General features: G+C 44.0%; 1 protein-coding gene across 1 annotated transcript in view; it reads right to left on the bottom strand.

Moving 5' to 3' along the window:
* Positions 1–27,841, bottom strand: part of kif5c (kinesin family member 5C) — a 192,549-nt gene that overhangs the window by 76,591 nt on the left and 88,117 nt on the right. The window contains exons 4-10 of the mRNA XM_078552528.1: positions 19,404–19,508; positions 16,267–16,315; positions 15,157–15,212; positions 12,011–12,098; positions 7,645–7,769; positions 5,684–5,788; positions 1,218–1,366 (exon numbers count right to left, since the gene is read on the bottom strand). Coding sequence (XP_078408654.1) covers positions 1,218–1,366; positions 5,684–5,788; positions 7,645–7,769; positions 12,011–12,098; positions 15,157–15,212; positions 16,267–16,315; positions 19,404–19,508 — 677 coding nt within the window. The remainder of the gene's footprint in view (positions 1–1,217; positions 1,367–5,683; positions 5,789–7,644; positions 7,770–12,010; positions 12,099–15,156; positions 15,213–16,266; positions 16,316–19,403; positions 19,509–27,841) is intronic.

Genomic DNA, 27,841 nt, shown 5'->3' with positions numbered 1-27,841 from the left:
CCTCTTAGGCATCCACTCGCCTCCATTCCCACCTCTGCCCTGCTTTGGGAGGACACGTCCAGCCCAATCCCGACTCTGAGAGGGGAAATATGGTGGGCAGGCCCAGTCATTCAGGAAGTGGGACCGTGATGTCGAGAAATGGTCCAACTCGCGAATCCAGCCTCAAAGGGGAAAATACGGCTCCAAATGTTAGCTTAGGAATTTCAGAACTGTATAAAGCTGGTTATATAACATAAGATCTTATGAATTTCAATTGATTTGTTAAAACCTGCAGATTAACATTGCATAATTGACCAGCCAACAAGCTGGAAAAAAATCAATAATCTTTATAATTAGCTGTGAACAGCAAGTGGGAAGGCAGGACAGATGGTAACTGACCAATATTGCTGAAGGATGGAGTGCAGAGTAAAGAAATTTATGTTCACTGATCAGATATTAGAAACTCCCTCCAGCAAGGAGTCAAGCAGCACGGGGACATATTGTACGAGACTATGACCACCAAGCATCATTTGCATTCCCTTTATCCATCCAATCAGCCTCTTGTTCAAAACAAACAATTAGATTTTCCCAAAGCATTTTGCCTTTAACAGATGCATTTGGTTGTCCTTGGCTGGGATAATGCTTCTTCAATCTAATTTAAACACTGAAAATATGTTCAGCTCCTCTTGATGACCAAGAACTCCAAGTATTGAACTTATTCTTGTGACTGTTTTCTCAAATACACTGTTGCTTTTGAAGCTAGGATAACTGTAATTGCAGATAATGTTTTAAATATGACCATGCACTGATCTGTGTAAAGTCAGAATAATTTCCTTTAACTTATGGTCAAATACCCTCAAGACTGATCTGAGTATTTGATCAACTTTGCTGATAAGACCTTTGAGATTGATTAGGAACATTTGCATGGTCAATATTCACACCAAAAATCTATTCATTTGCATCCCTAACAAAGAAATGTGGTTGTGAACTCCAAATGCTTATCCAATTAAACTCTTGGCTCAAAAACCCACAAGTCAAGTGGAATCGCTATACAGTTTATTATTTTTAAATAAACCTTTTAATTCACAAAAGAGCTGGTAAAACTATTGTTAACCAAATTGCTGGCAATTTGGTAAAGACATACTTCATATATGACCCCAGGGTCACGCTTAATTAATTGACACTCTCTTGTGAACTTACTTAAAAGTACTATAAGCCAGTTTAGACGAGACTCCTACCTCTGGCCAAACATAAGGGTGGTTTTTGATTCAGCATCATTAAAACTGGAGGGTGAGCAACAGATAATTATGGTAGTGCGGCAATTCCCACCCAGGGAATCCTGTAGAATTCGGGTCATTTTACTGTCGCGATATGGAACGTGTGTTTTCTGCAAATGAAGAAAATATATTCATAGAATCACAGAATGAAAAGCACAGAATGAAAAGGCTGTTGGCTCATTATGTCTGTGCTGGGTCTTTGAAAGATTGATCCAATTAATCTCACTCCTCTGCACTTTCCGCATAGCCCTGCAAAATTTTCACCTTCTACAATAGGTAACATGTAAGGCAACTGAGTTAAAATTGCAACATCTTAACTTATTATCATTGCTAATTGGCCGCCAGTACAATCTTGATCTTGTGGAATTAAAAGAATATTTTTAATGTCTCAAATATGTCATTCTGTGGGCTTTCATTAAATTTTCTGCTAAATGCCGAAGTCTAAAATTTTTCTTTGGGAACGAGAAAATAGAGGAAGGAAGAAAGGTTCCAATCCTTCATAAGTTTGTCAAGCCATTCGTTTACACAATTTTACGTGGAGAGATATGTGACTTGGAGTGGGACAGGGGATTTGCAGGCTAGGTTGGAAATAGGGGAAGAGACACAAAATTATATTCCATGTATCCATTTAGCATTCACTTCTTTTAATATATTTTCCAGATGTTGTTTAACTGCAATTTTTGTTCTTGATTTCAATATTTTCCAACAATCAGGCACTTTTACATCTTTAGTCATTCACTTTCTCCCTTCTTCCAAATCTTCTTCCCCTGCTCTCCTGATGATTTTGACACCTTTCTGGGGTTGATTTCATCAGCAAAGAGATGCCCCCCAGTACATTTTCCGAGCAGTCATTATCCAAGTGTGAGCCTCAGCCACAAGCGGCAACAAATGACTCACCACAGGAGGCGTCATCGCCCGATCCCCTCCTCACCAAACCACCACCTATGGACATTCAGCAGATGGCAAACAGCAAAAAGATAATCTGGGCAATTTTCCACTCTCTAACCCAGGATGTTGAGGCCAACTCTAGGTACCACACCGTGATTTAGATCAACTAACAGCGTAAACTTAAAATCCAACTCGGGATTTTCCAAAAGCAAAATACTACAGATGCTGGAAATCAGAAAGAATAACAGAAAATGACGCACTCAGCAAACCAGGCAGCATTTGTGGAGTGGAACAGAGTTAACGGGCTGGAGTTTACTGAGGGGCAAACTGACCAACTTTAAAAAATGCGACTCCACAGTGATAATGCGCTGCAGGCAGCCTAAGCGAGCAGAGAGTGGGACTTCCGCCCCTCAGTGGGACGAAGACCCGCCATCAAGAGCTGCTGGCCAATCTGATTGGCTACAAGCAGCCCCATGATGAAGAGAGCAATGGATCCTGGACTCAGGTAAGTCCTGGATTTTTGGGCAGGGTGCGATCAGGCATCCTAGGGAGGGAGGGGAGAGGGTTTGGGGGGGGTGGGGGGGTGGTGCGCGGGATATGCAGGCCAGGTGGGCAACCACAAAGGCTGGGGTGGGAATATCATTTTAGGGGCATGCCCTCGAATATGCACAGAGCACCCACCAAAGCATGCATCACCTCCTGCCCTTCCGCCTCACACAGTAAAAAAGTGGGCTCCCCATTCTCACCCGCTTGCTCAGGGCAAGCGCATTATGCCGTGGACAATGTAATATTTGGGTCAACTGGCTCGTTAAAAAGCTCAATTGCCAGTTAATTATTATTTTTTTTAAATGGCAGGTGGGTTGCCAATTTGGCACCCACCTACCTATCGTATTATGGGAAACCAGCGTGTTGAGGTCGCGCCAGACTTTTTGCATGCGTGGGACGGCAGCCATCAAGACTTGCAAACGTAAAATCCAGCCCAACGTTTCAGGTCGATGAGCTTTCATCAGAACTTGGGACTTTTCTGATCTGTTTGACTCAGCTACTCTCTGGACAAACCTGACCAAATGGTTCAGAGGCCAATCCAGGATCTCATTCCTATCAAGTAATTGGCCTTTTTTAAATATTCGTTCTTGGGGTGTGGGTGTCGCTGGCTAGGCCAGCATTTATTGCCCATCCCTAATTGCCCTTGCTTAGAGGGCATTTAAGAGTCAGCCACATTGCTGTGAGTCTGGAGTCACATGTAGGCCACACCAGGACGGCAGATTCCCTAAAGGACATGAGTGATCCAGATGGGTTTTTACAACAATTGGCAATGGTTTCATGGGGCAGAATTTAGCCCTTGGCTGGCGGGGGGGGCAGCCGAACTCTGCCGCCGAAACGGGGCCCACCGCCATTTTGAGTGGGTGGGCCAATTAAGGCCCGCCCAGCGGCCTGCCCGACAGGAAGCGCTATGTGCATGCACACGAAAGAGCACACTGCTCCCTGAGGCAAAGTCCTGTCTCAGGGAGTTTAGTGAAAGGTAAGTAAAGTCAAAAAATAGAGACATTTTAAAATTATTAACATGTCCCCCCTCATGTGACAATGTCACACGAGATGGGACATGTTGATAACAAACTCATAAAATTTATTAAATTCTTACAAAACGATAATGAAACTTCATCCCGCCAGTGGATGAAGTTTCATTAATAATCTACAGGCCGCTGGGACTCCAGGCCTGCCCACCGGCCTTAAGATTTGAATGGTCCGGGATTCCTCTCGATGTCATCCTGCGTCATTTTCCCCTTGGCAAGTGGACCCCGCCCCCAAATCGCTGAGGGGAAAATCCTGGCCATGGTCATCATTATGCTTTTAATTCCAGAATTTTTTCATTTGAATTCAAATTCCATCATCTGCTATGGTGGAATTTGAACCCAAGTCCCTAAAGCATTACCCTGGGTCTCTGGATTATCAGTCCAAAGACGATACCACTACGCCACCCCCTGAGACCAACAATACTGAGATCTGGAAACATGTTTACAAACTGAAGTCTGCAAATGCCCATAAATAACATCCAACCAATCTTTCTAACAGGGGTATCACATTTCAGGTCTGTGGCCTTTCATCGGAAGTTATAATGAAAGGTCACTGACCTGAAACATCAACTCTGTTTCTTTCTCCACAAATGCAGTCTGACCTGCTGAATATTTCCAGCATTTTCTGTTACTATTTCAGATTTCTAGCATCCACAGTATTTTGTTCCTCTGTAACACAATAACTTTGATTATCTGACATGCTTGTTGCCGAAATTATGCCTTATATGCACCTTCTGAGGAGACTAGAAGAGGGAACAGGGATTGAAGAGCATCTTTTGAATGACAACAAATCAGCACTATTCAATCCACCTTCAATTGGACAGTGAAAAGCGTTCTATTTGTACAAAGAAATTAATAAAAGAACTAGGCTCAAATTTATCAGCTAAGGCAAAAAGATCCCTCCAAAAAATGGTTTACACAATAACAGAATTACTGAATCTGAAGCAATGATACTTTTGTGTACTTTTGTTGCAAATAAAGTGCACATGGAAATTAAATGAGATAAATAAAGACACAGTTATAAGCTATTCTTCATTGTAATATTTTCTTAAAACACAGTCCTTCTTTAACGCTACATTACATTGTTGCAGATGGCTCAACCACTACATCAGGCAAAGAAAGCACCTCTTAGGATTTCAGTTGTTGGTGTTATTGGTTTACACAAAGTTAGCTTTCATTTTCACACCATTCCTTTTTTTATTTATATTGTAACATAAATCTATGAAACCTATTAAAACCCCATTTAAGTCTAGAATCCCTTCAAATAGTATACTGTGCCCTGTCTAATACCGGCTTCTCTGAGATCAGCCTTGCCTAGATCATCTTTTCTAGTTATGCAGATAATTGAAGAATAGACCATTTACAGGCAAACATACAACAGCCTTGGGTCATCTCCTCAGCAAATGTAAAGGCAAGGAACGCATAGGAGGCATAACTTTATAGCAACAAGCACAGGGCAGTTATGAGGGTTACAGCTTTGTCGTTGAACCCACTGACATCTACAACGTTTTATGGCGGATGTGCAATTGTGCAAAAATTATTCCTATATTTTATGGTTTGTTAAAAGCTCGATCCTTAAACCAGTTACGATCATCCAATTGGCCAGTTTCTTAATCAAATGGTCACCTAGTTTATAGCACTATTTTGATAATTATAATATATGATAATATATTAATTAATGTTTTCAGTGCTTGATAATCACATTGTTCAACTACAAGGTTGAAACATTGTACAGGTTTATGTGTATCCCATTAAACTTGTGTGATTAAACAGTTCTGCCTTGACAGTGCATGAGATTTGGTTCAGTAACCCATCACATCATTGTGGCATTAATCCTTCCTCACTAATTAGATGGCATCATTCAAATATGATATGGTTGACTATTAGCTTGCGGTTAAATCACAGTGTAAATACAAGGCAAACAGAAAATTCTGTGAATTATAATATTGTATTGAGAAGACTCACTGTTCCCTCAGCCAGAGCAGAAATCACATTCCCCAGAGCAGAAAGGGACTTATTGATATTTTTAGCTTCATCAAGGACAGCTCCTTCAGCTCCAGTTTTGCTGACCTAGAGTGAGCAGATACAAACAGACAGCTTAGCATGAAGATGTTCTAACTAACTAGCTTACATCTTTCCTGCATGTAAATATCAAAGTAATTGGATTGAGGCTTGTCAAGATGAACCTCAACATTAGTTTTCAACTCAAAAGATATTGAGTTTATTTTTGTTAACCCTTTCCAGCTATCCAATATAGCTTTTCCCTTATACAAAGTGGATGGTCATAAGGCAATTCACATCATTGGGAATGAAAATGGTTTGAATAAATCAAAGTAACTGATGGAAGCCTAATTGAGCTTTGACGTGGCTTAATGTAGATAAATTGAAGTTTGAATTGTTTTGAGTCCAATTTGAAACAATCCCAGGACTTTCACAAAGGAAAACTACCGAGTACAAGTTCATCTGAATTTTTTTTAGTTCATTTACGGGATGTGGGTGTCGCTGGCTAGGCCAGCATTTATTGCCCATCCCTAATTGCCCTTGAGAAGGTGGTGGTGAGCTGCCTTCTTGAACTGCTGCAGTCCATGTGGTGTAGGTACACCCACAGTGCTGTTAGGGAGGGAGTTCCAGGGTTTTGACCCAGCGACAGTGAAGGAACAGTAATACATTTCCAAGTCAGGATGGCGAGTGGCTTAGAGGAGAACTTCCAGCTGGCAGTGTTCTCATGTACTTGCTGCTCTTGTCCTTCTAAATGGTAGTGGTTGTTGGTTTGGAAGGTGCTACATGAGGGGACTTGGTGAGTTCCTGCAGTGCATCTTGTAGATGATATACACTGCTGCCACTGTTCATCAGTGGTGGAGGGAGTGAATGTTTATGGAAGGGGTGCCAATTAAGCAGGCAGCTTTGTCCTGGATGGTGTCAAGTTTCTTCAGTGTTGCTGGAGCTGCACTCATCCAGGCAAGTAGAGAGTATTCCATCACTCTCCTGACTTGTGCCTTGTATATGGTGGACAGGCTTTGGGGAGTGTGGAGGTGAGTTACTCGCCGCAGGTTTCCTAACCTCTGACCTGCTCTTGCAGCCACAGTATTTATGCTGTTAGTCCAGTTCAGTTTCTGGTCAATGGTAACCCCCAAGCTGTTGATCGTGGATTCAGCAATGATAAAGCCATTGAATGTCAAGAGGCGATGGTTAGGTTCACTCTTGTTGGAGATGGTCATTGCCTGGCACTTGCATGGCACAAATGTTACTTGCCACTTGTCAACCCAAGCCTGGATATTGTCCAGGTCATTTGGACATTAACTGCTTCAATATCTGAGGAGTTGTGAATGGTGCTGAATATTGCGCAAACAGCAGCTAACATCCTCACTTCTGACCTTATGAGGGAAGGAAGGTCATCGATGAAGCAGCTCATGATGGCACAATAACGCAGAATGATTGTGGGGAAAAAAATGCTTCTGTAAAAACTAGCTTATTCCACAGCAGAGATCATTCAGTAGATGATAAGGGAAGTAAAACCAAAGTTTTAAAGCTACATGACTCTCAATTGCTTTTGTTAAAAAGTGACATGTCATCACTGAAAATTTAAATGTTCCCAAAAAAAAGGTTTTTTTTTATCCACTGCGATATCCTTATAGTAAAGAAATCACAAAATGAATCAGATGTTTTATCAAGTCAGACAGTAATGGCTCCATGGACACGGGCAAGAATGGTTGTTTACATTTCTGTTTGGCATCCTACAATTTTAATTTTAAACTAATCATATTCCATCAAAGACAAAAGCATTTTTGAGTGCATCTTACAGGGTGCTATTCATTCCCATTCACTAAATGGAACAGGGTATTATGCAGCTTTGATTTCTCTTTATGGTTAGTGGTTAAACCAGAATCACTGCACCATGATTAAACATTCAAAACAGGTATGTTCACCTTCTCACTGCCAGCTAAATCTACAAGGTACAGTTTGCCACTGAGTTTCTTCTCTGTTTCCACATTCTCCTGTTTAATGTTGATGAGGAAGATGCTGTGGCTTCGAGAACTGTGTTCATTCATGTCTGTATGGACAAAAAGGAAGTTAATTGGAAGAGTCAACAGTTTACTTGTTTAAGTAACAACAACAACAACAATGCTGGAAAAATTCAGCAGGTCTGACAGCATCTGTGGAGAGAAAGGCAAAGTTAACGTTTCGAGTCCGTATGACTCTTCTAGAGTCATACGGACTCGAAACATTAACCCTGTCTTTCTTTCCACAGATGCTGTCAGACCTGCTGAGTTTTTCCGCACTTTTTGTTTTTGTTTCAGGTTTCCAGCATCCACAATATTTTGCCTTTATCCAATTGTTTAAATGCTCACAAGTGAGATTCAAAAGTTAATTGGATAAATATTGAAGGGCAGAAAATTGCAGGGCTATGGGAAAAGAGCAGGGGAGTGGACAGGTCTTTCAAAGAGCCTGCAGAAACAATATGGTTCAAATGGCCTCCTTCTATGCTGTAAGATTCTATTAAGTGTCAGTTAGCATCACTAAATTAGCAACATCGCCATACACCCACTGAGGTGGGACCAAATGGCAAGGAATACATATCAACTTTATATTCCACTTCAAGTGCTTTAGTGATTGCCCCCTCTGAAGCTGAAGAGCAAAATTTGGGGCACCAGTAACAACACAGAAGCTTGCACAAGATAAGGTGCAATTGTTTAAATTTTCAATCAAGGCTTTTCTTGATGTGACCCTGAAAAAAACTGCATTCTTGATACACACAAGCTGGCTGAGAACTCAGCCTGACACTGGCCTGAGGAAGATGGTGGCCCGATAGAAGAGACATTGCCAAATTCTGTTTTTCATGAATAGTGCTTCTTTGCCTGCAAATTAAGGAGTAACCCATGCTTGCATCCCGCAGTAACCGTCTAAAACAAGAGAAGCAATCCACCTTCCTCTTAGTTGCTGCTAATGTTGCTCAACCATGTGTGTTTTTCTTTTACCAGTTGAGAATTTGGCATTAAGACAAGTATGCTGGATTACTTGGAAGATTTTTCTGCTAGCAGCTGTTTTGGGAACATCAGTGCAAAACCTTTCTCTTTGAGTAATAATCCATTATCACACCAAGGCATGCTTTATAGCCGAGGCGTCTGAGCTATACAAATGTATGGAGCCCTTGGAAGTGGGAGGAATGCATATAAGACCACATTCCCATTAATTCATGCATATCTCAAAGCTACTGACGTTAACAGGTCTTGGATTTTCTGATTTATAATTTATCCAGTCAAGCAACAGAATGAATAGAGCCTTTTCCAAATTTCTAACAGCAGCAACTTTATATTAATATAGCACCTTTAACACAACAAACACCCCAAGGTGATTCGCAGAGGCATTATAAATTGAAAAATGGCACCAAGCCACACTTAGGACATATGGCCAAAAGCTTGGTCAAAGAAGTAGGTTTTAAGGAGTGTCTTAAGGGAGGAAAACAAGGTGGAGAAGTAGAGGGGTTTAGGGAAGAAATTCCAGAGCTTAGGCCTAGGCAGCTGAAGGCACAGAAATCAATGGTGGAGTGATTCAAATTGTGGGTGTTCAAGGGACCGGAATTAGAGGAGCAAAAATACCTGAAGGTTATGATGCTGGAGGAGATTACAGGCATAGGCAGGGGAGAGGCCAGGGGGGAATTTGAAGAGAAGGAAGAGATATTTGAAATCAAGGTGTGTTTAGCTGAGCCTCAGTGTGGGTTAGTGAGCACAGGTGTGATGGGCAAACAGGACTTGGTGCGAGCTAGGACATAGGCAATGAATTTTGGATGAATTCAAGTTTTTGGGATGGTAGAAGATGGAAGGCCAGCCAGGAGTGCCAGGATTAGAGTAGTCAATTATAGAGGTAACAAAGATAGGGATGAAAAACCCACAAATCTAAGACAAACAAGTGAATCAGAAATATAAAATGCAAATATTTAAAATGCATCAATATCATGTAGTCTATGGTCTCAGCTTTGAACATATCTGCTTTAGTATTGCTGAAAAAAGAGACATGTTGAAGCTTTTCACCTTGCACTCATCAGGACACTTTGCAAGAACACCAATATAAGGAGGGAAACAACAATTTATACTATATGAGAAGAGAGTGCTGATTGGTTGGCAACTGGACTCTGATTGGTAAAAGCGTTGTCATGGAGAAATTTAAACCTGGCAGCTTGATCCTGATTGGTCATCGCATTGCCCTGAGGAATGAGCCAGAGAATGGCTGTCACTTATTTTGTTTAGCTGAAACAGGCACAGTGTATGTACATGTTCTTTCTGTCTGCAAAGGTCAGGGCCCTGTGCATTAATATATGTAGCTTCCAGTACATGCAAATGCACCACTCTGCAAACCCAACTGACAATGCCTTGACCAATCAGGGTCAAGCTGCCTGGTTTAAATTTCAAACAATGCTTGGCAGTTAACTGTCAGTCACCATCACTAGTGCATTCTCCATGGCAACACCTCTACGAATCAGAGCTGACTCCATCCTAGTTTTTTTTACATATCACTGTCCATTTCTAGACTGAGCCTGGCCCTGGGTCATGTGCATTCTTACATCACTGTGTGGGTGGTACTGTACTCAGTCCCACATTAACCCTGGATGCACCAGACCCTACTACTAATAGTACACACCAATCGGACCACATTTTCAAAGTGAGATCAAAAACTTGACACTGGGATAAATTTGGAGTCCCGACCCTGCACCTCAACTACATCGCTCATGTAATGCTATTTTTAAATGTAAATAACATAACTGGGCCGGAAGTGAGCTTGGCGCCCAATTAATGATGCTGTGTGCCACCAGGAGGTGGGAGCTGCCTGCCTGACGCAAGCAGCAAAGGCAGGTGGCAACCATATTGGGGCATGTCGCTGCCTTTCCAGATAGAGCACGCAGCTCCTTACAAGTGCTGGAGCCTAATGGCCATTCAAACAAAGTTAAAGTGCAGCACTGGACCTGGTGCCAGTTGGCCCATCGAACTTGATTTAAATTTTCCAAAAATGCAAATAAACATTCTGATGTTGCCGCTATGAAGTTGACAGCTGGGCACTAACTCGCGCCAGCCTGTGCGGGCTCACTGAAAGAAACCTTAAAAATTGCATTCCCAACTGGTCAGGCCCCTTGCCAAGCGCCTAAAGGAGCTGAATGGGCTGTTAATTAGCGACGAGCAGGTTTACCCCGGCTGGCCTCTTGAAAATTTCAGGCTGCCTGGGAAGCATTGGGATCCTGAGATGACCTCAGGGGCCATGATTTTGAAAACTCAACTCAGAAAGTAGTCTGAGCATTTTAATTTTATTAGGAGTCGACTCATACTGCCCCAAACCTACTTGCACAATGATATTTCCTCATGACCAAAATTTGTGTGCTTTTATGTTTGCTCATTCACTCACTCTGAAGGCAGATAGACCAAACATTTGGTGAGATGAGGCCTGACACTAATTGATAAGATGTTTTATTTCACAGTATGGTGAACATACAGAATAACGATTATGATTGAATTAAGTGGGTCCAATCAGCACAACCTATCTTCATGTAGTACACAAAGCAAAGAATTCACCTCATGTTTACAGATCAGTGGATGATCTTACTTGACTTAAAAAAAGATAATTGCTGATTATTTTCTCCTGCACTCCAACATTCCATCAATATTTTTACCCTGACTACTTAGAATTCTGTTTCAAGAAATGTTCTGTTCTGTGCTTTATCTATCACTGTTCACAACCAGAAACAGGACCAAAGACTTCCCAAGACAATCAGTGTGAGTCAAATGAATTGCTTGCTATTTACAGTCTATGAGGAAGCAACATCAATGTTGGCTGATTGGTAGCTTGACTACCTGTCATCTAAGAAGTGTTTTTTTTTCAAAAAAGCTTGTGTTAACATAATGTCAACCTGGGTTTATATTAAATTCATATTATACCCTTTTACAGGCAAAATGTCATGGTAGATTTACAGAGGGAGAGAAGAAGAAATAGACTGCGAGCAGGTAATAAATAAAATAAACTATAAATTAGTTACATATCTTGACATACAATTTTAACTACAGTTCATGGAGAAAATTGGTTAAAGAAAGATGTTTCAGAAATATTTATCCTTCATCCTTTCGGAAGCAAGGTTTACCCGTTATATGCTAAAGAAAATCAGTCGCACCAGAGCATGTTGTATAAGAACCAAGGAATAGCAAAGAACTTTTAAAACTTTCAATGCTGCAATTTCAACTTCAATAGATTATATCAAAGCCCCCAAACCCAAGTAAAGGTTAGAGGATGTGACAATAGCCAGTTACTTACTGGTGACAGCTACATGGCGGTTAGCCTTTCCTTCATCAATGACATCCATTACCTCTTCAGGACTAGAGACAAACCTCTCCGTACAACCCTTTTTGGAAAGTTGACAGAAGAGAAGTTATTGGAATGTTTCCAAATATTATGAAAACTACACATTTAAGCCAAACATCCTACCTCAGGTTAACAGTACACAGCATTGAAAACTAGCAATGAATGTATTACTTTTTTTTTTGTACAAGGACATAATTTTTTGTAGGTGCTGTTATTTTGGCCTCCCATTTGCAATCATTTTCAAAAATGATTTCACTCTATCTAATAAATAGGGACATAAAATTAGTTCTTTGGCACCCTCTCAAGTATTACTCTCTCTTAAATCTCACCACATTGTCTGCCTCTCTGACCACCTTGTTCAGGAAGTCGGGAAGTGGCGTGCTAATAAGGGGTAATGTGGAAAAATTATTTTATGTGGCAAGTTGTTATGATCTGGAATGCATTCCCTGAAAGAGCATTGGAAACAGCATGAATAGCAAACTTCAGTGGAGAACTGAATAAATACTTGAAAAGGAAGGAGGAAGAGTAGGGGAATAGGACTAACTGGATGGCTCTTTCAGAGCCAGCACAGGTGCAAAAGGTTGAATGGCCTCTTTCTATGCTGTATGCTTCCTTGTGTTCTCTCTCTTTCTCATTTCAGAGCGTAATTTAGCATGAGATTGTGTGCATCATCATGCAAACCATACAGACAGGATTGTATTTAATGATTGTCAAATTATGAAAGGAGAAATTTGGAGTCCATGAAGTGCATGTCTCCAAGTTTTCCTCCTGATGAGCTGGGAAATGAGCTGATCAATGTTTGAGTGATAGTCTATTCTGTCAGTTGGCAAAATTTTAATCATTGCATATTTCGTTCTCACCATTCCCATGTCAAAGGAGCCCTGGACTTGGTTTATACTTGATGCATTTTAGATCCTCTAGGAACAGATGAAAACTTTAGGGAATTATGGACCTGAAGCACCATCCTTTCATTCTTTGCCACATCGATTAAACACATTTTCATTGGTTTCTCCATTCCATGATGCTTGAGGTGCACCAATCAATCCTCAATGGGTTAAGTCAGCAGCCAATAATAATGGGTATCTTAGAAGTTTGGGAGCCATTTATTCACAATATTGTCCATGGGGACACTCAACAACATTGTAGATAAAACCAACAATTCATTTGGCATAACCCCCAAGTTGAATGTTTAACAACAGGAACTCTGTTTGAGATGTTGTCAAAAGCTCACCCAAATGTTACATGTAACTTGTGGTTTTATTATTTGGTGGGCTTGAAAATGTGTAATTCCCTGCAAGTAGGGAAGTAACACCTGACTGAAGGTTTTAAAAACTGTTGGATAATTAAAACTGCAGGCGGATGTGAAGTAGAAGGCGATTGTTTTGATTTGTGAATTAATGATCTGAATAGGTTGGGAAGGTGGCTGATGAGTAAAAAATCACATTTAATGTCTAAAAATGCAAGGGAACACCACTGAGGAAGAGAAATAAAGAAAGGTCTATAATTTAAACAGCTCCACTCTATAGGGCACATCACAGCAGAGGGCGGTGGAGATATTGGGGGAGAACTCAGTGGATCCAGTAGTGCAGTGTGGCAGCAGTAAAGATGACTCAATGGATTTTGGGATGTATAGATAGAGGAAGCGAGCACAAAACCCAGTCAGTGATAATGGGTTGATTTTTATTCCCAGTAGGAACACGGCCTAGTGAACAGCCAGCTCATCCAGGAGTGGCAGCTGGTAGGCTCGGCTAGCTTTAATGGATGCCCTGACTTTTTTGACAATTATCTTAAGTTGGTGTCCTTTGCTTAGCAACCTTCCAGCCCATGTAAACAGGAAGAAACTTTCACTGAAAACTCAGAGTAACAGTTACAAAAAAAATGATTTGCATACATTACACTGCTGAAATGTTGTGTTAGGGATTTATATACCTGCAAGTGGATGGGACTGAAATTATGCTGTCAGCTGTAAACTGAAAAAGGAATTTGAAACCTTATATTCTTAATTAAATTCTCCTCTCCTATTTTCTCCTCGCCTTGTAATTCAGATATAATTACTTTGCAACAATGTTAGGTACAAGTAACAATATAGCTGTAGTGTTAGATGAAATCTATTTTGGTAAGTATTGAATTAACAAACATTGCACTTATAATGTGCGATGGAGTTCTTATGGAGTTCAAGCAGATTGCCAAATTTAGTGGGCTGACACTGTCTCAGTTGCAGACAAAATACTCGTGTGAGTCTGTTTAAAAGATATTGGCCCTGATATTAACTTGGGGACTGGGACAGAGCTCTTTTGCAGTCCAACCTGCCGAATTTAAGAGGTCCTGCTTGATGTCTTTTGTTTCCGTTTTCCTCGTTGGCCGACGGACAGGAAGGCCTGCAGCCCGGGAGCAGAGAGGAGGGAAGGAGAGATCATGGGCCACGGATTGATCGAGTGGAGTGGATGAAGGAACGTCTGAGAAGAACTAGAGGTGCTGGGGTGGGCGGTGGGGGGGCAAGGTCTGTAGGGGTTGGGGGACAAGAGAGAAGAAGGGCTGGGTCATGAGAGATTGGGGCTCCGGGTGGGGTGGAGGTTGAGTCATCATGAGGGAGAAGGGACAGGAAACAGGTAAGCTTGATCCAGCAGCTAAGTGGAAAGACACTTGAAAGACACTTACCTGCTGGATCCAGCAGTCTCCACTTACCTTTAGCTGCCATGATTTCAAGGCCCAGAAATTTATTACATTGTTATATGTAAGTGTGATTTACCAAGCTAGAAAGTTTTGCATCAGCCGTTATCTTATGATTTACTTGGAAAAGGAAATGTGCAAATTACTTTCCAAATTCTCATGGTTTAAATTTATCCTAGCATTCCATAATGTACCCATATTATTCTAGGAATTGATCCATTTCAGTGATACAACTTTAAAAAGTGAAATCCTTTAATCATTCATTAAACAAAATCTCAAAAAGTCTTCCATTCTGCATAGGTCAAATAGAAATTTTGACAAATCCATCTCTAAGTAGGTTGACTGACTTAGTCCTTGTTACACTGCATTGAATCAAGGAAACATTTTGTCACACTGAAGTTCATAAGACATAGAACAATAAATCTTACCTTAACAAAGGGTACTCTGTTTTTATCCTCGTGTACTGAAAGATTGGTTTTTGAAACTGTAAAATGAAATTATGTCTGTGAGCAATTTATAAAGTAATTGTATTTACATCTTAACTAGCCAATATTGACATAAAGGCTTTCTGGTCAGATGTTTTGTTGCTTCTTTTATTAAACAAAGTAGAATGTCAATTGCAATTCATGCAAGTTATAAATGACACTTTATTAAATTAATCTTTGTAATGGAACAGCCCCATTGTAAACCACGCAACATTATCATTAAAATTGAGGCGGTTGGAAACAATGTGATGAACCAACTAATCATGCTTTTGCATAATGTAGTCACTGAGGTAGTGACTTCACTGGAAAGTAAAATGGGATGGTGTATACTATCCCATGTGCAAATCATTTACAGAAGTAGGTAAAACAAAAAGAGATTCCAGCATAGATACAAGGAACATTGTCACTGAACACATTAGAAAAATATCCATTTCTCGTTAGCCTCCGCCTTCTAGACTTTCCGAATCCATGTGATTATATTCCCTTTAATACCTTGTGCCTTAATTTTTGTGCCAAGTTTCATGCAGCACTTGATCAAAAGTCTTCAGAAAATCCATTTCTGCAACATTCACCATTAATCCCTTGTCATACTCTATGATTTTGCCAAAAAGATTCAATAAAATTAGTCAAGCATGGCTTGTGTTTTACGATTCCTAGATGACCATCTCTGATTAATCCATGCCATTCTGTTTCCTAAGTTCATGCTAACCTACAGACTCTAGAGGTCTGATTTTCCTCACACTAGTGGATAGATTCATTAGATTTCCAAAGCAGTGCAGGTAGTTTATCCAGTGCCCTAGAAAATGTTCTTCCCTCAACCAAAATCTTCCTTCCCCCTCGTATATCTCACTGCACTTTGTGGAATCTTACCGTGTGCAATAATGGCTAATGCATTTGCTTATATAATGATAGCTGCACTTCATCATATTTGACACACAGATGTTTGAGAGAGGTGAGACGATGTTGTATAAATGCAATGCTTTCTGATGCTGTTTCTTGTTTGTGTTGGCGAAGTACTGGTGTTGCACCTTAAAAATGAGAAAACTGTCTTACCATCTAGCAAATCCCGAATTTTGTCCATGTAGATCTCAAAGTAGGAAACCTATAACAAAATACAAAAAATAGTTTAAGTAGGATCATGATTGCAAAGAAATCTCATTTGCTGGTGAATCAGGTAAATTTGGCCACCAGTGCCACAATGGAGGAAAAATTAATTTGTGGAAGTGGTATATCACAGACTTACCCTGATGCCCCAGGGTCAGACAACACTGCACGACCCATGGCACTGTCTGCCCCAGGAAAATCAAACTAAGTCTTAACCAAATTTCGCCTTTATAGTCTTTTACTCAGTATGTCACAATCATAAGGAAGAACAGATTCTTTTTTATATCAACATCTTATGTAATGTGTTGAGTCCAGTTAAATTTGTTGACAACTATCTTGATTGCAGAAGGCTGTGAAGAATACATCTTCTTGTTAATGACTTACAATGTCACTTCAAAAGACGTTATTCCTGCGCAAATACATTTTGATTGCAAATTAGAAATTACTTAACATAAATTATTTGTTTTGTTCTGAAATCTATCAAATTAAAGTGACACAGGTTGGGCTTGGGAAACCAAGTAGGAATTTGATCAATTTAGTTCATCTGTGGAGGAGAACATCTTTTGTGATGGTTGATGAGAAGAAACCAACTTCCAAGAAGGGAGCCAAGAAAGCTTTAAAACCGTCAGCAAAGGGCGACAAGAAGTGGCAAAGGTTGAGGAAGGAGAGTTATTCCATCTACATCTACGAAGTGATGAAGCAGATTGATTCACCCCGACACCGGCATCCCTTCCAAGGACATGAGCTTCAAGAACTCATTCGTGAATGACATTTCCGAGCTCATGGGTGAGGCTTCCTGTCTGGCCCATTACAACAAGCGCAGCACCATCAGCTCCTGGGAGATCCAGACCAATGTGCGCCTGCTGCTGCCCAGGAACTGACCAAGCACGCTGTATCGGAAGGGACAAAGGCAGTGACCAAGTACACCAGCTCCAAGTAAAACTCCGCAATGTACTAAAAAAACATTCTGGTCCAGTTTTCAACATGAAGTGTATTCTGGACAGTGTGCTGAACATTCTACCCTATAGCACTATACCACACGTTATGTGTATTGTGAGCTCCACAAGCCACTTATCATTGTTACACTATAGTGCTTGTCCAGTAGAGATAGCAAAGTATCATGTCATTTATCATTTTAGTATTTGAGGAGAAAGTGAAAGCTACAAATTCACTAACAGCACAAACTGCTACACTGTCTATTACGATTGCAAAACTAGAAAGCTGCAAGTCAATCAGTTCCAGAAAAGGCCACTTGAAGGTTAGAATATGGAGGAGTAGGTAGGAATTATTTTAAGTAAAACTGGATGATCTAATAATGTGGGGAAGCATGTGGTGTTCATTATTGCACATTGTTGCACTAATGCAAGTTGTATTGATTGAGTTAACTGATTCAGTTCCTAACTATTATTCTTGATGTTTATTTGCTGTGAAAGAAAGTGGTTTAACAATTTGTACCTTGATTCATCTCACCAAGGTTCCGCCCCCTTGTGTAAAAGTCAGGGTCAAGCCTGCCTTTGATTGGCAGCCTCGCCCCGCAGTCACGAAACAGCCAATGGCCCTTTAATTAGCTTGAGGAGGGACATCCACCCCTCACCAAGATGAAGTCCCACCACAGAGAACTCATGGCCAATCGGAGGGTCAGGAGCGGTGGCCACTCCTGAGACTGTTGCAAGGCCGAGAGGAAGGCATTCAGTGTTGGAACTGGGGCCAGGCTGGCAGGTTGGAAAAGGTATGGTGAGAGGAATGCAGTGGGGTGGGGTGGGTTTGCACCTTGGGGAGTGGAGGGGCCTCTGATGGGGACAGGGTGCCCATCAAGGATGCACGGCACCACCCCCCAACTCCCCCACACCCCCCCAAGCCTGGCACCAAGGCTCACCAGGTTTTACCTGCCAATCTGGTGACCAAGCGTGGGTCTCCCGCTGCGGGTAAAATCCCAACTTTAGTGGGCGGAGGATCTTAAGCGATGATTAACTTAACTTAAGCTGTCAATTGATCCACATCAGGTCCGAGGCTTCCCCTGTCCTTGGTAAAATTGCAGTACAGGCAGGGTGGGTAGGTGGCGAGAACAATGCTGCTGGCATTGCACCCAATTTTATGGACCCCCTCCACCCACTTGCTATCCCACCTTAAGGGGCCACATAATTCTGGCCCAATTGTTTGGTTCGTCTGCATTCAGAGAGATTAATGCAGCATACATGTAAACAATGCACATATCCAGATCAGGCCATAAGATAGTTCTTTGCCACATATCTGGGTTACATTACTGATATTGTGCGGTACAGATGCACCCCTAAGATTAACATGCTCATCCTACTTACAGCAGCAACAAGTTTCACTGCACTTGAGCAAAAATTGTAAGATTTTAACAATGTTGTTTAAAGCTAGAAAGACATAAAGTGGATTTCTAAAGCTCAGGATGTTTAAATTAACTCTGATTATATGACTTGCAAATACATCACTCTATAGAAGAACTGATGGCCTTCATCGCACACTTGCAAATGAATGCCGACTAATCTATAAATTCACTTGCAATGCTCAGATCATGAGATTTAAACAAACTAAATGGAGAATGATACCCATATTATAAGACCTTTTCCAGAATTAGTTAAACAACATCTCGCATTTGCCGATTTACTTTGTCCACAATGTTCTTATTTCCTTCAACAATTTGAGCATCACTGTCCACAAGTAGGCATTGCATGTATGATGGCACTCAAAGAGGTTCCATAGAAAATGAAGCACTTAGTACATGGGGCTTGCTCTATTTAGTTACATACACAAAGCAATGTCCATTGAAGGAGGGGTGAGGAGAAATTCACAACGCTATGCAAAAAGAGCTCTTGCAACAATGCACGTTGTTGGGATCTGCATCAGCTTCAGCTAGTGCACTGGAGCTAATACAGTTCCAGGTGCTAGAAACTACTCTAACTTGGCATTTTCATATCCACTTTAGGCAAGTGCAAGCATAAGTTCACACATAAGCATAGCATGAGAGACAAAAAAATGCTCAACAGATTACTACACAGCATGCAATGTCATGGTTACCCGGAGACTGACTCTTCATGAAGAAGCTGCTTCATATTTACCTTAATATGGAATTCTAGATTCTCATCCATGGAATAGATGTGATCGAAGATGTCATGTGCTATTCTTGGAATAATGCCCATCAGCTGATGATTATGAAGCTTTCCCTAGGACATAAGTTTAAAAAAAAAGTGATTGTTTAATATACTTGAGATATGTTGCAAATAGTTATTTACTGAAGGGGGCCACATTTCTGTTACTGTATATTGAAACAAATTAGGTTCACCTTCAGAATACCACACTAACCAAGCACAGTTGTTCTTTGAAGGACTATGGAGCACACTTCCATTTTTTAAATATTCTTTGATGGGATGTGGGCATTGCTGCAAGGCCAGCATTTGTTGCCCATCCCTAATTGCCCTTGAACAGAGTGGCTTCCCAGAACACTTCAGAGAGAAGTCAACCACACTGCAGTAGGTCTGGTCTCACATGTAGGCCAGGTAAGGATGGCAGATATCCTTCCCAAAAGGGCATTAGTGGTAGGTTTTTACAACAGTCAATGACTAGCTTTATATTCAGTTTTATTAATTGAATTTAAATTGCACCATCAGTCATGGTGGATTTGAACCCATGTTCCCAAAGGATTAGCCTGGGCCTCTGGCTTACCACGTTTCATGACCTTCGTACCAGGATACAGAATCACACAGAATCACAGTGCAGAAGAGGCCCTTCGGCCCATCGAGTCTGCACCGACACGTGAGAAACACCTGACCTACCTACTTAATCCCATTTACTATGTCTATGACATCTTTTGGCAATCTCCACCTATCAGTGGCCCTCTATCCAGCTCTACCTGTGCCCCCCACCCACCCCCCCCACCCCACCACCACCACCCCCTTAAAGCAGCTTATATTTCACCTCTTTTCTATTTTTCCTTAGTTCTGATGAAGAGTCATTCGGACTCGAAACGTTAACTATATTCCTCTTCGCAGATGCTGCCAGACCTGCTGAGTTTTTCCAGGTATTTTTGTTTTTGTTTTAGCTTCAGGTGCATCGTGGCTGAGATTTCCCGTTTGGCCTATTACAACCAGCGTCACACTATCAGCTCCTGGGAGATCCAGAGCGCCCGCTGCCTTCTGCTGCTGGGGAGCTGACCAAGCATGCTACATCAGAAGGGACAAAGGCAGTGACCATGTAGACCAGCTCCAAGTAAAGCTCCACAATGTAATGAAGAGACACAAAATGCAACTTAATTTGCTATTTGTAATGAAATCCTGAAGGTTTGCAAAGAATGCATTCATAATTTTGCCGTAAGTGGTGAACAGAGATTCATCTCCTTCAACATTTAGTCCAAAAGCAAATTATCGTTTAATGTTATCCATAAAAAACACAAAATCTGAAGTCAACTTGATTTAAAATGGAAATGATTCCATGGGCAGAGTTTTCTGGATGGCGGGGGGGCGGGGGTGGAGCGGGAGCGGGAGTGTACTTCACGACTCCCGTGCATAGCGGGAGTGAGCGGGCGTCAGCGGGCGCACTCAGCCCATCGGGTCCAATGGCGACCTGGCGGCCTGTATAAAGGAAGGCCTGGCTGCCTTGTAAAGACTGCTCTCAATGGCTGAGTGAAGGGCTCTGCAGAGGGGCAATGGAGGTTACGCAAGTCCAGAGGGTAAGCCATCGGGGCAGGCCAGGCCAGAGGGTAGGACGGGGGGGCCAGTGTGCCCCTTGTTTTTCCAATGAGTGTCTTGCTGCCCTCCTCGAGGAGGTGGCAGCACGGCAGGAGGCGCTGGTTCCCCAGGACGGGAGAGGAGGCCCCCCTACATGATGAAATGTGCCTGGGAGAAGGTGGCGGAGGTGGTGAGCTCCCATGACGTGGTGCAGTGCACTTGGATCCAGTATCGCAAGCGCTTCAATGACTTGTTGCGCTCTGGAAGGGTGAGGACAATGTTGGCATTGGTCATTCAACCCAACAGGTCGGCTTTCCCCCCTGCTGACCCCCGCCCCCAAGCTTGAGTGTGGTGACTGCGTTGAATCATTGACGGCATGTGTCCTCCGCTGGGTGGGCCAGCAGATATTGCCCATGCTAAGGTCAGCCTGAGAGGGTGGTGAAGAGATGGGTTCTGTGCCCACAGCATGTGGTACACTGAGACCCACATGACTGTTCAGGGGGCAACCTGGAGGAGCTGCACCTAGGCGCAGTGCTGGAACTCCAGGACATGTCAAAGTCAGAGTGATGAGATGCTGGGAGGGGAGCTTCAAGGTGGCGTGGCAACGAACTATCTGCTGCGCTCTGCGCTCCATGTGCTTGTGCCTCCATGCTATGGAAGGATATACCATGTGGTGCCTAATGCGATGTAGGCAGCATGTGGCCAAGGAGGGTGTGGGGGGTGTGGTGGACAGGCCTTGTACCTTTGTGTGAGTGTTTGGCAGCAGTGGGGTGAGGAGGCACTGGAGCCCTGCAATGTCCCACTCTGGTTGGGGTGGGCCGTCCGTGAAGAGAGTCCAGGTACAACTTGTTCAAATCGATGCTCTTCTCTCATTTTCAGGAGAATGTTCATAATGCTGCAGAGCGTAAGGACTGGCGGCGTCCAGGTGCATTTTGCCATTCTCAGCCGCTTTGAGCAGGAAGCCCCAGATTTGGAGAGGCGCCATGTGCCCAGGTCCACTGATGTCAGTGAGGCTGGGGTGCCACAGGCAGGCATGTTTGCCCAGCAGTGAGGTCATCATTGTTCTCCCAACAGCCATGGCAGTGATGAATGTTCAGTGATTGAAGTTTGCAACATGGTTTGACCATTGCTTGTGGAAGGATGAGCGCATAATGATCCGGGGGACAGGGATGCACATTGACATTGTCTCCACGTTAACTGATCCAATGTCCTTGTTCTTCCTTTCAGCATCAGCAGAGCAGGGCCGGGAGGAGGAGCAGCAGAGGCCCCCTCTCACACCTGAGGGCCCTGAAGTCTCACCAGCGTCACACCATCTCTGCCAGGCAGGCACCAGCGCAGATACTAGCACTTCAGTGGGAGTGAGAACATCAGCTAGTGTCCCGGGGCACAGCGGTGAGGGCACTTCACAGTCGCTGGAGGAGCTGGCAGAGACAGTGAGTGCCCATGGCGCCAGCAGTCAGAGGACTGCAAGGGACCAGGCACATGCTCAGTTGGTGCCTGATGATGTGCCTCTGGAGTCGTCCGCGATGCAGCAGGTGCAGAAAATGCGGCCGGGTGTGTGGGATCATCTGGGGGAGATACATGAGGCTATGCTTGGCTTGGTCTCCGTGGTGGAGGAGTCTACGCGGACGATCGCCGAAGCAATGAGCGCCATGCGTCCTCCATGGAGAGAGTGGCGACTCTTGTGGCGAGTCTCCTCCAGGAGACCCATCAGGGCTTCCTGGGGATGCGCTCTGACCAGCAAGCCCTCACATCGGCATTGACCTCAGCTGGTCAGTGCCAGTGTGGGAGATGGTGTGGGCACCAAGTTTCCCAGCTTGGTGCCCATCCATCCACGGTGAGCAGGGAGGTCTGAAGTGACCTCATGTCGGCGCAGCAGCTGCCCTGTCGTCTCTGCGGGCTCCTCTCAGGTCGCTCTGGATGAGGGCGGCAGCTCCTCCGCCCCTCTCCCAGTGACCGTAGCATTCAGTGAGGCTGCGGCGACTGGGGAGATGCCAGCTGTGGAACTGGCAGCTCCCTCCCAGGCAGGGCCAGCACAGGTTCCACGTGTCAGAGGACGACCACCAAGGTCATCGAGGCCAACAGGAAAGCAGAGTCAGCAGGCTGTCTCAGACACCGCTCCCAGCGATGGGGAAGCACCAAGACATAGCACCCGGAAACGTAAACATACGGCACCTCAGGCACACCACGGGTTTATCACTGGTGCTTTTGTGTTGGCCCAAGATTCGGTGTTTATGATTTGCTTTGAATTGGAACACCCTTGTAATTTTGTTTCATTAAGTTTCTTTGCCTGTGATATTAAATTCAGACATGTGACCATGGCTGAGGGTGCCTCTTTTCTTCTGCATGTGTATGGTTTCCAAAAATTCTAGGAGTGCTTTGTGGGACATTCGGCTTTATTAACAAGGCCATTAGCTACTGTTCCTAACCTGGGAGATTTGGAACATAGGCATTGAGTATGGAGCCTACAGCCCAGGCTTGTCCTGGAGGTCCATCTGTGGTGTGTTAGTTGAAGGTTCATTGGATCAAAGCCTCCTGGGTGTCCCTGCCTCCCTGCAGTATGCCTGGGTCAGCGTCTACCCCCTCAGCATTTCCCTGTGCGTGCTCATCCTCGGACTCACTGCTGGGCTCATCGTGTGCAGCCGCAGCCACTGCGTCAACGTCTTCATCATCCACTGCATCCCCCCTTTCCAGCGCAAGATTGTAGAGAGCACAGCATGCGACCATTATCACTGAGACACGATCTGGGGGGTACTGGAGTGCGAGCCCTGAGCGGTCCAGGCATCGGAAGCACATCTTGAGAAGACCAATGGCTCTCTCCACCACAGCCCTTGTGGAGCCGTGGCTCCTATTGTACCGCTGCTCAGCTTCTGTTCTTGGATGGTGGAGAAGCGTCATGAGCCACCTTCTGAGGGGATAGCCCTTGTCACCCAGCAGCCATCCATTAAGCCAGGCTGGAGCTCCAGCACCTGGGAGTGTCTGAGGATGTAGGCATCTTAGGAGCTGCCTGGGTACCTTGCACAGACTTGTAGAATCTGCATCCTGTGATCACACACTATCTGCACGTTCATGGAGTGGAAGCCCTTCCTGTTGACGAAGGCACCAGGTTCACCTGCTGGCGCCTTGATGGCCACATGTGTACAGTCTATTGCACCCTGGACACGGGGGAAGCCAGCAATGGCCGCAAAGCCTCTGGCTCACTGTGTCTGACTTGCCTGATCACAACGGAAGTGGATGAAGGTCAATGCATGCCTGAACAGAGCGTCTGTGACCTGCTTGACACAAGTGTGGACAGCTGATTGGGAGACACCGCAAAGGTCACCCACCGAGCCCTGGAAGGAACCAGAGGCATAGAAGTTGAGGGCAGCTGTGACCTTTAGAGCCACTGGCATGGGGTGTCCACCCACACAGTTAGCAGAGATCTCAGGCCCAATCATCTGACAGATACAGTTGACTGTCTCCCTTGAGAGACGGAGCCTCCTTCGGCACTGCACCTCAGACATATTGAGGTGGCTGCTTCGCTGCCTGTATACCCTGGCAGCAGGATAGTGGCGTCTTCTGCGGCCCCTTCCGCTTTGGACTACCTCTTGGCTCTGCACCCCTTGTGCCTGCGCCTGTCCTGTCAAAGGTGGCTCCCCTGGAGGCTGAATGTGCACTCCTAGCCTCCTCCTCCTTCTAGCCCTCCCTTCCTCCTCAGATGAGGTGCCTCCAGTGGAGAGTTCAGCTCCCATTCCCAGGCTTAGGGAAGGCTTCCAGAAACCTGCAGGCCCAAAAAAGATCCCTCGCCGCAGAGTGCTGACCTGAGGGTTAAGAGTCCAGACCAAGCAGCTGGAATGTGATTTGAAATATTGCAGATCACACAGGCAAGTTTCAAAAACTTTGAAAAATCAATACTTGACAGAGCACACTCGCGACCCCACTGAGCCCTCTTATCCCGCCCGTGGATGAGGTTTATACAAATGTGTCCTACCCGCCTGCCCGTTGTGCCCATGCGCTGACCTGAAGGCTGCATGGGCGCTGAAAAGTCGACGTCAATTAGTGAGTCAAGGGCCTTAAGTGGCCCGTTAATTAATGGCGGACGCGCAACGGATATCATCGTGCGCCCGCCCAACGAAATATCGCAATGGCGCGCGGTGATGTCAGAATGTTCGCCTGACGTCACCATGCATCATTTTACATGCGGACATGCGGGGCCCATCCCCACACGCCAAGGGGAAAATTCTGCCCCATATAAACAGGTGGATTTTCCATTGATGCATGAATAGAATGTACTGAAAATTTGCTTTTGGGTTAGGATGTTAAAAGGATGAAACAACTTCACCACCTCAGGAAAGCAGTCAAGAAATTAAAATTTGCCTCTTCTGTTATGGACAGGCATTAGAGAAACTGCAAACTTTTGGAACAAGCAACACCCACTTAACTCAGCAAGCCTGCCCCTCTTTTTTGTTATCTTGTTATCTTAACCTTGTTTTCCCACCTCCTTCGTAATATCCTACAGCCTCCACTCTCAAACCATATTTGGCAGCCTCCTGGGATCATAGGCAGAGATTTCCTCGGTGCGGTGGCAAAAATCTGGAAATGGATGAAAATTCTAAGTTCTGCCACCGAACACGGCAGGTTCCATTTTCACGGGCGCGGGACTGCAGTCAGGCCGGCGTTTGCATGTGCGTGGTTTATGGAGTCAGCTCCTCACTTAAATCACCAGCTGCCTCCACTGAAATGGGATTTTGGTAGGCTCAGAGCGCGAAATCCGGAGTGTGCAGATTAGAACACATAAGAGTAGGTCTGAACTTGGTGGATTCGTTTGGATTTGGGTACCCCTTTGGAGAGGCCCTTTGGCACAACCTCACTGGAATTATCAAGCTGTCGAAGAACCATCAAAGAACTTTCAAGCTGTCAAGGAACTGTGAAAGGATACTAGGTGAGTTTACATGGAGTGGTAAAGGCAAAGAGTGCTGGGTGGGGGCATAGGTTGGCATGAGTTGGCACTAAGTAAGGGCTAAAGGAATGTGTGGGTTGGGTGGAAGGGCACAGCTTGGCATATGGGTCTTGAGGAGCCACGGGGTTAGGTAGAGGGGCATGGGTTGGCATAGATTGGACATAGGGAGTGTATAATGGGGTGAGGACTGGAGGGTTGTTTTTTTTGCTTTTTTTAAGATTTATTTCAACACAGTGCTGGGGCATGGAGGCAGGCCTTCCACCCAGCCCACCTCTACTTCCACACTCGTTCCAGGGGCGATGGGCCCCAATCCAGCCTACCCAGGAATGAAAAACCAACCTGTGGGCAGCCATTTTTAAAGGTTGGGTTCGCAGTAGCGGGAATTCTCCCATCTCTGCGCACTCAACCCTGGAGTGAAAAACTGGGCCACAGAATGCAATCGGTCTGCTGTGTCTATGTCCGCTCTCAGCAAGGGCAACTCATTAGTCCTCTAACTCTAGCTTTTCCTTGTAGCCCTGCAAATTTTTCTCTTCAGGTAATTATCCAATTTTCTTTTGAAGGCCTTGATTGAATCTAACCCCACTACACACTCAGGCAGTGCGTTCCAGATCCTAACCACTTGCTGCGTAAAAACAGTTTTCCTCATGTCACCATTGCTTCTTTGGTCAATCGCCTTAAATCAGTGTCCTCTAGTTCTTGATCATTCAGCCAATGGGGCAAGTTTCTCCTTATCTATCCAGACCCCTCAGGATTTTGAACGCCTCTTTATAGAGTTGTTCAAATCTCCTCTTAATGTTCTCCAAGGAGAATAACCCAGCTTCTCCAATCTATCCACGTAACTGAAGTACCTCATCCCTGGAATCATTCTCACAAATCTTTTCTGCAACCTCTCTAATGCTTTCACAAGCTTCCTGACGTGAACACAATACCCCAGTTGAGGCTGGAGCTGTGTTTCACACAGGTTTATCTTAACTTCTTTGCTTTTGAACTCTATGCCCTTATTTATAAAACTCAGGATCACGTCTGCTTTGAATTCTACTAATTGCTTCAGTGACTTTCTAAGCACCTCATTTCATGTGTATTTTACCCTGGCTTTGAAATAGTTCACATTTGCTCTCAACTTTTGATTTATAACCTCTTGTTTTTGAACATTGTAACAAGTGTTCCAAATGTGTCTGGATCAGGTTTATTAATCTCCTTCATAAATTTGAAAATATCTGTTCAGTCACATCAAAGTCCTTTCCTTTCCAAAAAAGAAAAACTGCAGCTTCCTCAACCTTCCCTCAGAATTTTGATTCACAAGATGATAGAGGATGAATATTCCGGAAGTAGATGAGGCTATGGTAATGAGTGTGGAAGGGATATTTCTGACCTTCTGCCTCATTTCCTTGTTGGTCTACTTACAGAGCGTTCTCGGGTAGAGGTAGCTGGAGGACACTGGGCTGAGGCCTGCTGGCAGGTCTCTGGTGATTGGGGATCTGTGGGGCCTTGGGGAGCAGGCCGAAAGCTCAAAGTCGCTATTAAGCAACCTATTCTTTACCCAGGACTTTGTTTGTTGATTGACATCAGCAGCGCCAAGTCCCAAGATGCAGCTGAGGCCCAAGTGACCTGCAGCTACATTTAATTTTCCTGCAACTTTTCAGGCATTGCCTTGAGGGAGTTTGTGCTGGCAGTGCCTGTGGGCCATGTAAATGGTACAATGTCACCATCTAGCATTGGGGTAGGAGAGACCAGGCAAGAAAAATTGCCAGGTATATTTGTTTTCCTATCCTGGATCCTCAAGTCAATATCATCTAATAGCAAATGACCAGAACTGCAAACAGGGCACCAGGTGGGGGTCCTCTATTGCTTCATATTACCATCTCTTTTAAAATATATTCTAACCTTCTACTAA

This window comes from Cetorhinus maximus, chromosome 11 (genome assembly GCF_964194155.1).
Source record: "Cetorhinus maximus chromosome 11, sCetMax3.hap1.1, whole genome shotgun sequence".
In the NCBI taxonomy this organism is placed as follows: domain Eukaryota; kingdom Metazoa; phylum Chordata; class Chondrichthyes; order Lamniformes; family Cetorhinidae; genus Cetorhinus; species Cetorhinus maximus.
The sequence above is the reverse complement of the archived record's forward strand: the minus strand, read 5'-3'. Positions and strand labels throughout refer to the sequence as shown.